The following is a 10,982-nucleotide window of genomic DNA, read 5'->3' as shown; positions in this document are numbered from 1 at the left end:
TATATATTTATATATAGAAAAAAAAAATGTTTCCTGAACTATAAATTCCAAAACATTTTTTCATATTAGTTGAAAAATTACAGAATCAGAGAATTGAGAAATTGAGTCGACAGATTCCTCAGTTTATTAGTTTCTGTGGAATCTGAGTTGATACTTTCAAACTTGTTCTACAATAAAAATATGACTTCCAAATTAGAAATTTTGTCACACCGGTAACAATACAGAAAAATGGACCTCAGTAAGTGTATTGGCATTTTTCATGGACATTGCAAATACAAATATTTTCTTGTGTTACATGCTGAATAATTCTGTAAATACTATACTATTTGTAATTTACAAATGTGTATTTGAGATAGCATAACATTAATGTATCTTCCGAAGATTTAGCCAAATACCCCCTTTAGCGCTTGCAAGTACTGATGTTTTTGTATAAACGATGGGAGATATCGTTTTCTCATGGAGAGTAAATTCATAGTTTTTCAGTAAAGAGATCAGCCCAATTTTGACCTGTACCATTCCGAAGCGTAAACCTGTGAATAAAAAAAATTTCAGATGCTAGAGATGACTTTGTTAATTACTTGCTCATATACTCAGATGATATGTTGATATTGTAAATGCGGGTTACAGTTAGATATTGACAATAAAACATGACTAACTCGGTAGCATTATATGAAAAAAAAAAACAGATAATGAATAATTTGTTAGCAAAACCGGGTTTCCTAGTGAACAGATGATTGATTTTTCTTGAAATACTCACATGAGCTCGACTCGTATTATTTTCTGTTCGATATCAGTCGGTTAGGTTAGGTTAGGTTCAAAGTGAGAGGGTCTCTTCGACCCCCACCGCAACCCGCAAGGGTTTATTGTGGCTCACACCTATTCACACTCGACCAAATAAACCCAGCTTCTTAACGAAGCCCATTAGTTTGTCTAGTGAGTGGTGTTTCAGGTCAGATGGTGAGAATACGTCTCTGCCGAACTCTAGAAACCTGATTCGGTCCCCACCGGGGCAGGCACAAAGTATGTGGTATGCTGTTCATCATTTTCCAAACAAAGGCGACACACACTGTCCTCCAACAGTCGAAGTTTCTGCATATGCTGATTCAAATGACAGTGACCTGTAAGAAGGCCTGTTAGACATCGTAGTCACTGTAGTCCAACAACTGTTTGGTTTCAAGATTCGAAAAGTGAATGACCGCCTTTGAGTGAGCCAATCCTGGAAGATTCTGCCAGAAGTCCATATATCTTCTTGCCATCCAGGTGTTCAATCTCTGTTTGGTAAAGCTTAAAGCGATATCTATGACAGGTTCTGGTCCGATGAAGCTGCTTGCAGCACCCTCCTTTGTAAGGGAGTCAGCAGCCTCATTGCTTTCCAGGCGACTATGCAAATCCTTGATAGTCTGCAGATATCATATTTCAGGTATTCACAAGGAACATATCAATAGAAGACAAATTGTATGACCGTAGAGACCATTACATGTCAGCTCTCCCAATCCAGTGCCACGAAAACTGTTGATTGAAATCAATAGCTCAATATTCGAATTTTCAACAGTACCATGTTTTTATTCAGTATATCCCGATTGTTCATTTGATGAGACTCGATTTAACAAAAATCGTACGAGAAAACAACTAGGTGGAATTCGTATGAAATATTAGGTTTCTGAATCTAAGGAGTCATTATTTCTTGGAAGGCACTACCTTTATCACTAGTATGATGCTGAACTATGAGGTTACTTTGACGAAGTATTTCAAATTTTTTTTGAGATTTGGAATATGAATGTTACACGAGTTTCAATCACCAAGTGATCATCTTCAAGAGGCAGAATAAACAGTTTGATATACACCAAAAGTTCCAAACGGTGCATCACAAGTATGGAATATGGTAGGGAATAATAAACTTTTAAATCGATTTGGTGAAGACAAGAAGCATGTTTCAAAAATAGTGGATCAATAATATTTATCTAATAGATTAGAAGGCCAGATAACATTGTAAGAGGATTTTTGTCACATACAATCAGTTCATTATACTTTTACTACTTAACTATTACCTACACGCTATTTTGGTTTACCGAAAGGTATCGATTTTTTGGCAGGATCCACACTTGATGTTCAGGAAGAAGGAGAATGCCATTAAATCGAAGTTTCATTACCTATTTACGTATCTGAAGCTTGCTATAGACTTTAGTTAGATCTGGTTTGAAACCTTCTGTTTCATTGAAATGTTTCATTTCGTTCGTAAATATAATCCAATAATTTTCTAAACATAACTTTTCAAATCATTTCATAGACACCGACAGTGACCTGAGAGGGTTACTGGTTGTATACACTCATAACGGTATGCCGACGCGCATCTCTCTGTCCGCTCTGTCTTGACTTGTGACGTCACTGCGAAGCACGGAGCCGGACAACACACAATTCATTAGAAGGAGAATGAGATTCGGTCGAATATATCCAGACATTTTCGCATGAAAATGGAGTTATTAGTCTTGATGCATAAATACGTACATGTTGATTTTTTCAGAAGTAGGTATATTTGTTTCCTGAGACTACTGAATACTAAAATTATGAGTCATTTTCTCACCCTATTGATGAAACCGAGGGTGATACATACTGTGATGATATTTCCGACTTTTGACAATATTTTTGACGAATTCAATCGGCTAGGTAATAAAATACATATTTTTTGAAGTACTTTTGTTTTCAAAAAAGATAAATTGCACATGGGTCAAATTTTCCATATTCTAATTATTTGAAGTAACAAGACATGGTAATTCATCGAGTTTTCTTTCGTTGATTTACGAACTTATTAATTTTTTTTTCCATCCTGTTTTTCAAATTATGGAAACTTATTTGTTTGTTAATCTACCGCAATCTTATATAGGTCCTTGTTCTGCACAAACAATGTAATGCATCGTATGGTATTGGGTTTTCTATCTTTTCTATGGTTCTTTGCGTTAAAGTTTTGAAGATACCTTCTTCTCTGGATAATGTATTTCCATGCATTTTCTGAAATTCGATTTCCATTATTTGTGCTGCTTGAAGGAATGAGTTATTGGGTCTTAGAAGACCTCCCCTTGATATGAATGCAACCAATCCAAATCTTTGGAAGAAGCTGGAAGAACTTCCGTTCCCAAATTATATTTTTTCTTGAATTTATGAGCCACATAACCCGCTATATAAGTTAATGAGTCATTGTTTATTTTTTCTTTCAATCCGAGTAACTCCAACGCCTCTTGCGACATATCTGGTCCATCAGTGTGACATTTTTCATAACATGGATTTATAAAGGAATAAGGAATCAAATTTTCTTTATCTTGGAATTCCCGGGAGTTTTCCAGACATTGCGCTCCCGTTGATATAACATATCAGCAGTAATGCAGTTCAACTCTTCAAACTCAGGATGTTCTGAAGTTTGTTCTAGAGGTTGGATTAAACATTGCTCTCCGGTTTCTTCGGTATTCCTGTTCTCAGTGAACACTGATGCTGAGTGTTTTCCCAAAATGAACCAACGCATTCTATAAATGAAATTCAGAGGATTTGGATGATTATTAGATAACTCCATCCCTCTCATGTAAGAAAAGAAGTTTTCCAGAATATCCTGATTCAGTCGCATAGTAAGAATATATTGGACATCAGAGTGCCTCTTCTGAAGATAAAGGAAGAGCTCAACAATTGATCTATTACTCAAAAGTATACCTTTCTGAAACTCAATCAAGGATTTATGTTTTGCCACTCATAGGGTTTTAATCACATTGGAAGTTTTTTCTAGTACTTTTTTCTGATCCTCTAAATTTATACCAAATGCGTTTTTAGATGGTTCGTTAGCCCCTATTTTCGTTTTCGAATTCATAACGTCAAACCATCTATTAATGAGCTGAACGAAGTCTGATACTTGTTCCCAGGGTAACTCTGATGGCATTAATCCGCTTTTTCCACAATATGAAACTGCCTTCGAAACAGAATTAGAGAACAGTTGCACTGATGGCCTAACTTTCTGTCTTTCAGTTCCCTTCAATTCGATATGGTACTTGCTGACTTTATATACTATAGAAAGCTCTGATGTAGATATATCCAGGAGACTTTCGAAACAGGATTTATCCATAAATGTACCATTCAACCAAAATCCTTGATCAATGAAGTGATTTCTCAATAACTTGATTAGATGAGGTATATCGACAAACAAAAAAATCCTCATAGATCAATTACAAGGATGTGGGAATGAACAATCCTTATCGTGAGCAATATTCATTTCCGAGAAATATTTCATATTCGTAGGACCCATGTCACTTACTATGGCTACCAAGGTGAAACCGGCATTGAATAATGCAGATATAATTTGGTTTAAAATTTCTGTTTTCATTGGCTGATCGAAATCATAAAACAAGAGTGCTTCCAATTACTAATCAGCCCTCGTGCCATTACAGTTTGGCAAGTCTTATGTGGGCCTATCACTTGTTCATCTTTTTTATTTATATCAATCCTATTGGATAAATGGATTTCGTCGAAGGAAAGCACACACAATTTTTCAATGTCTTTCAATTGAAATGACATTTTTTGCATGAGATTGATAACATTGGTCAAAAGTCCGGGGCTGCGATTGAATGAAAAAGCCCATTTCCTTGAAGTAGAAAGTGCTGTTAGGGGCAATGCGTTCGCTCTCAAATAGCGATAGGCCTTTGGACTAACACTTCTCAATGATATGGCAGATGCAATATCCTCTGCTGACCACTTTCTAAGATTCTTATTGGGATTCAATAGTCTTTCTATTTCACCAGACGAAAAACATTTTTCCAATGATTTTCTGCATGTCTCCATATCTTTCTTCAGCTGTAAATTTTCATCGCACAGCTCTCTATTTAACGATTCCAAATGTGCAACCTTTTATACTAGTTCTGCTATATGTAACTTCGCAATTCTGAAAAAAAATTTAAAATGCATAAAGAAAAAATATCGATTAGAGGCAATATTCACAGTAACAATAAGTTCGATTGATAAAAGAACCTAACCTCTCTTTTTCTTTTTTTTGTTGTGCATTCGACTGAACTGAAGTACTGCAAGTGCTATCTACGTTTGTTTGTTCAGGTTGTTTTATCTCTTCAGTATTTAATTGTAGTGATGTGGAAACACTACCTTCATAATTTTCCAATTGTTGCTCTGGTAAAAGAGTGGATTTTCCCCTTTTAGCAAAACGAATTGCTCTTTCTGATTCTTCAGTTTGCTTTCTCTTAAATAAGAGGTTCAGAGTGGGCACAGCATCAGTTTTCGAAATACGGGCGTTTTTTGTTGAAAAAGTACCATATTGCTCTTTGACTGATAAATCTTCGAAACAATCTTTATGGAAATGAATAGAACAAATAGTTGCTGAAAACCATTGAATACCTAATAAATTATGTATCATCATTGCTTTAATTAATATACACCATTTTTCAAATTGATGTTGTCCTTTCTCCTACATGCTGAAATCCATTGTTTAGATAGTTCTTTGCTCTTTGGGAATCGAAAATACTTAATTTTGGTCCCTTTTGTCACTCTGTTGTAATTATCACAACCAAAAACCGCACAACCAGGCATTCTTAGTTATATATCTACCTACTCGTATTTTTGTTTAATTATTGAAGCTTCGAATACGACACTAAATTGGCCAAAGCTAATAAAAAATGTTTGAAAACCACTCTTGACAATAATTTTGTAATAATTCTTAAACTTCACAAATTTGAATTTCTCACAGAGAACTTGTGAGAAATTCAAATTGAATTTAGGCAAGTCTACGAAGTTGCAACCCCGATATGCTTCGCACTCACGTCATCTGCGCGAACTGGGCGCGTTTGGAACTAACGAGTAGCATACCGTTATGAGTGTATCGTGGTTGAATATATGAAATGGGAATATGGGTAGGTTTTTTTTGACTTTGCTTTCAAATATAACCAGAATATGACTCACACGAATAAACTAAGTGAGTGTTACCTGGGAGTTTGAGCAGAATAAATTTAAATTAATACACTTCACAGCTGTATTATTCTATTTCTGAATATTAGTTTTTGTGAATTTGGGAAAGTTCATACCCATATACATTTTGAACGTTATACGGAACTATTGAATAATCTTAGAAGGCCAATGATTCAATCGTAATAATTCATTTTCAATTTCGGATAACGTTAAGATCGTGGATGATATGAAATATGTTCTATTCAAGGAAGCCTAATGAATTAGAAAAACTTACAGACTGAACTTGATTAAAATAGTTAATAACATGGAAATTGAATCGAGAGATTGTAGGTAGATGAGTCCAATAATGATTATTGATATTATCAATTATCTATCTATTCAATTCTTCATGTCATGTATATCTACTCACCTAAACAAATTCTAGGACCTTCTCCAAAAGGTAACCAAGCGAACTGTGGTATTGTTTTCTTATTCTCTGCATTGAATCTTTCTGGGTCAAATTTTTCAGGATCTGGATAATATTCGGGATCAAAATGCAATCCAAGAACTGGAATTATTGTTACCATCCCTTTTTCGATTACAATGTTGCTATCTGGCACCTTATAATTATCCGTGCATTTTCTCAAGAGGAATTGAAGAGGGGGGTATTTACGAAGAGTTTCTGAAACAAAATTTGTGTAAAGAAACAATAACTGTTCTGCATGCGGTCATGTGAAATGCATGAAAATGAAAAATTCTTAGCAACTTTCATATTTGAATTATTATTTTCATCATCAGAAATACTTCACAAATTGAAAACAGATATGCATTAACTGAATAAACAACTACTCAATTCAACTGAATATAAGTTCCTATTTTGAACTGAACTGTACATAATCTATTTCTATTAGAAATTGTTTCAAACCACACTTTTGCATTCGAAATGATTTCCCAGATATTACGGAGAAATTCCTGAAAGGGCTGACATTCAAGTCATACAGATTACATAATATAAATTTCGTAGTTTTTATTGAAAAATGCGACAGAAAATTTATAGTGAACATAATTGTACAAAAACGAAAGCAACAACAAAACTACCATAAAGGGTGAGAAGTTTTGTAGTTTTAGATGAACGATTCTCTGGTGGTAAGAGACCATAGAAGATTATGTACAAGATGTTCACAAACTAGATGTTCACATACTAGGACACACATGTCAAATATGAAGGAATATTATTCATGAACGTTATTTGAATCGAATTGGAAGACTTTCCATTGAGAAGTCATGTATTTCAACACCAATACAAAATCATAAATGGAAATATGTATCATACAGATTTGACGTTTTCCCTGAGGAGATGAAAAAACACCCCGTTGAAGCGATTAAAATACATCATTTCCTTGTAGGAGTGGTGTGATATACTGTATGTTCAAGATAATGATGGCCCACATGAGGGAATAGGTAACTATGAGAGACACAAAGTCGATTGAATTGTGTTGATGTGGCTCATTTAAGAGTGTCATGAAACGACGTTTCGAAATTTGAAAAATTCCAATTGGTTCTGGAGAAATTCGATAAAAAAATGTATAACTTTGTTTGCCTTTTTTCAACAATAATCAAGAGAATATCAAATGCCAACAATTTTTTTTTATTCTGTTATTTGTCAAGCAGTACAATATCAGGCGACAAAAGTTGACCTTTCGTCGCCGAGAAACCAATACCAAATTAAATTTTTATATGAACTGGAAAAAAAAAATCAACCGATATGAGTCAGCCTTTATGGCGACAACTTTACTGTTGTATCACACATGCTGAAAATTTCTTGGATTTTGAAATGTCATATCAATAAGCTCTAAAGTGGACAACTCTTTTCTTATTGAACGGACTTCGTATCTTCTGTTTCGATTTTCCCATTGTAGGTCTTCTCATCTTGAGAATTTGTTATGCACCGGTATGAAGTCAAAATAATAAAAATTTTGAGCCACAAGGGCTCAAAATCATCCTTGAAGTTGACTGTCTTGGAAATAAAGCTGTGCCTTTCTGATCTTTCATCATAACAACCTCAATGAAAACCATAATCGACAAAGTTTTTACAGTCGGTATTATTCGTTATCGTTGTTTTGAATATATTCTGATGAATATGTAGGTAACTGATGAACTCTTTGCCTTTTTTGAAGGGTTTATATCAGGCTGAAATTTTTTCAACTGATGTTTGTTTGAAGGTGGTTGACAATATTTCATGGTGCATTTCATAAGTTCGGACTCCTATTATCTAATATGATATAAATTGAATTGAAATAACTAATAGAATCTGCAAGAAATTAGAAACGTCATTATTAACAAGAAATAAAAATTGAAATGTTATTCACGACGTTTCGATTGTTAGTATCCACAATCGTCTTCGGATGATAACTGAACTTATTCCTCAGAGATCTGACTGTTTATAGGTCATTCTTGTGTGGGTCACCTATCCCCTCTTCCCTCTTTTGCCTTCATCGGTTTTAGCGGAAGCTAACCTTTTGGCAGGAGTTGGTCGTGTTCCACTTGATTAGAGGTTTCCATATGTTGCGTATCTCTACACTAGCTTGACTATATGTGTCGTTGGACAACATATGTGCGGCTTCTTTGAATTTTCTTCTAAAACAGTGTTCCTCATTGTGGATGATTTTAGCTTAAGCTCACTTGATGTTATATTGATGAGTCCAAACATGCTCTGCTATTCCTGATTTGCTGGTTTCTTCTCTCTGTGTGTGTATCTTGTGCTCGGCAATGCGAACTTTCAATATGTTTAAAAAATATGTTTGAAATATGTTTTTCCGTTAACCAGCTGTCGCACCCCTACGAACGACAACCCTCAGAAGTCGAAACTTGTGCGAGCTAAGGATTAACGAGGTCTTACCTTTTAACGTGTGATTCCTAACACGGCCTCTTAGTTTCACCAATGAATGATTCTACGTACTCGCAGAGTATCTGGTAAATGCAATTTTTAGAACCGCAGTCCGCGTTTGGTGGCCTGGTTTTCGTGAGGCTGCTACGAATAGTGTTCCCAGATCTGAAACAGATTCTGATCTTATACTTGGACCCAGTCCTTCTTATCCTTTCCGATAATCTTCTGATGTATGGAAGTACAAGTACTGGTTGTGACGGCTTCTCATCCTTGTGGAGCTCTTGCTGTCTTCTAGCTGAAACCTGTTCCACTTTCACTTTGTAGTAACCATTCCGTTGAAGGCCAGGAATCCAACCACCATCAATCGACTATCAGAGGAATCATCAAGACTCTACTAGACCGTGCTTTCGGGGTCTATATATATATATATATATATATATATATATATATATATATATATATATATATATATCAGAGGAAGGTCTCGAAAAGAAATTAAGCATCATCAAAAATGATCTATGAAGGGGATTGATGAAAGCACTCGAATGACCTATAAATAGTCAGATCTCTGAAGAATAAGTCCAGTTATCACACGAAGACGATTGTGGATACCAACAATCGAAACGTCGTGAAGTAACTTGGTTTGGAATCTTTCAATTTTCAATTTTCATTTCTTGTTAATAATTTTTTAATTTTCATCTCGTGGTAGTAGTTCAATTTGTTTATTTTTTTGCTTTTAGCTTGTATTTTATTTCGTTTTGATTTCAGTTTTTTTTTTGCTTAATAATCTTTTCAGATAATCTTTTCAATTTTTTACAGATTCTTTCAAATATTTCAAATCATTGTATATCATAATAGAAAATGGAAGTGCGAACAAATGAAATTTTCCAAGTGATATTCGTACTTCATGAAAAAACCTACCATAAATCACTGTTTCCAAATAGTGCATCTCCATCAAAGCATCGTACGTGATCTCATTATTGTATTTCTTTAGCACTTCCTTTATTTCGTGTCGTGCTCTGTCTTGAATCTCCTTGTGCAAGGCAAGTTCGTAGGAAGCAAAACAAATGGTAGTGGAAGATGTTTCAAATCCTGCTAGAAAGAAGAAAAAACACTGTGCTGCTACTTCATTCATTGTTAACCTTCCTGGAAAAAAGTGAAAATTATATTTCAGGATGGAAGAGTAATATAAATGAGAAAAAAATATTCAGATGATTTCTCTCACTGGAGTATATTTCATCTCATGAAAATTGGTTTAAGTCATGATGAAAATTATTTCTATATTTCTAATCATATAATAATACAATCTTAAATTGTTGACACGTTCGATCTCCAAAAATGTGAATGATTTCATTGAAATGGTTTTTCGAAAGATTAGAGATAAGTGGCTTCTTGAAGTACTTGGGAAGCAGAAGCAGAATCAGAAACCACTTCTGAGAGTTGCCATCAGGCGGCTTTGGTAAGTATAAAAATCCTGCCGATACACACAATCCAATCACACATTATTCCGCGATATACAGCACTCGTCCTCAGCTAGGTACATAGGACCACAGGACATACAGTGGAGTCAGATTTCACCAATGATCCGATATAGGAGAGAATGAGCAATCTAGGCTAACATAAGAGGAAGTGAGTGGTGGTGGACGAAAGAGATTCTGTTTTCGATCATTTATGGTGTGGTTAGTGATCTTCCAGTGTTGTACTAATGTGCTGTACCTAGATTTCCTGCTTGTAAAGTCAAGTGCCTATTTTCTTCTGGGGGCTTGTCTGTCTGGATTATTCGCCTTTGCCCTACAAAAATGACTAAAAAGTGCAAACAATGAAGCGCAACAAACCATCAGATTCGGATAGTAAATCCACCATTTCTGATGAGGAATTTCAGCAGTTGCCTAGAATTTCTTCTGACAGAGAGATTCAATAAGACGCAAAAAACTCACAACCCGCATAACAGAGCTCGGGATTTTCCACAGAAAATTTCAAAAACTTGAGAAACATTGAACTGTTGAGGTCGATGATCCTGTTATCCCTCAGGTAAATGGTAAAGATACTTTCCCTTCTACCTTGTATATAAGGAGAGAAAATAATCCTAAGGATACCTCTCAGGTAGCGGAAAAGAATGTTAACACCACTCAGGTACCTGACATCGCTACTGACTCACCTATTACAATGG

General features: G+C 35.1%; 1 protein-coding gene across 1 annotated transcript; it reads right to left on the bottom strand.

Annotated features, from left to right (window-relative positions):
• Positions 1-227: 227 nt before the first annotated feature.
• LOC141485226 (probable cytochrome P450 6a13) lies at positions 228-9,954 on the bottom strand. The gene is made up of 3 exons (XM_074181527.1): positions 9,734-9,954; positions 6,356-6,607; positions 228-530 (listed from the first exon to the last, which is right to left on the bottom strand). Exons 1-3 carry the CDS (start codon positions 9,945-9,947, stop codon positions 364-366), a joined length of 633 nt encoding a protein of 210 aa, XP_074037628.1. The 5' UTR covers positions 9,948-9,954; the 3' UTR covers positions 228-363.
• Between the last annotated feature and the right edge of the window lie 1,028 nt (positions 9,955-10,982).

The sequence above is a fragment of the Leptinotarsa decemlineata genome, unplaced genomic scaffold (assembly GCF_025532065.1).
Source record: "Leptinotarsa decemlineata unplaced genomic scaffold, Ldec_3_MD MMD2_tig00026314_RagTag_RagTag, whole genome shotgun sequence".
In the NCBI taxonomy this organism is placed as follows: Eukaryota; Metazoa; Arthropoda; class Insecta; order Coleoptera; family Chrysomelidae; genus Leptinotarsa; species Leptinotarsa decemlineata.
Note: the sequence above shows the minus strand (reverse complement) of the source record. Positions and strands in the feature narration are given on the sequence as shown.

Coding starts and splice junctions, on each gene's coding strand:
- LOC141485226 (XM_074181527.1), bottom strand. CDS start 9,947: ATGAATGAAGTAGCAGCACAGTGTTTTTTCTTCTTTCTAGCAGGATTT. Junction 6,608..9,733: donor TTTGGAAACAGTGATTTATG/GTAGGTTTTTTC, acceptor ATTTTGTTTCAG/AAACTCTTCGTAAATACCCC. Junction 531..6,355: donor AGGTCCTAGAATTTGTTTAG/GTGAGTAGATAT, acceptor TTTTATTCACAG/GTTTACGCTTCGGAATGGTA.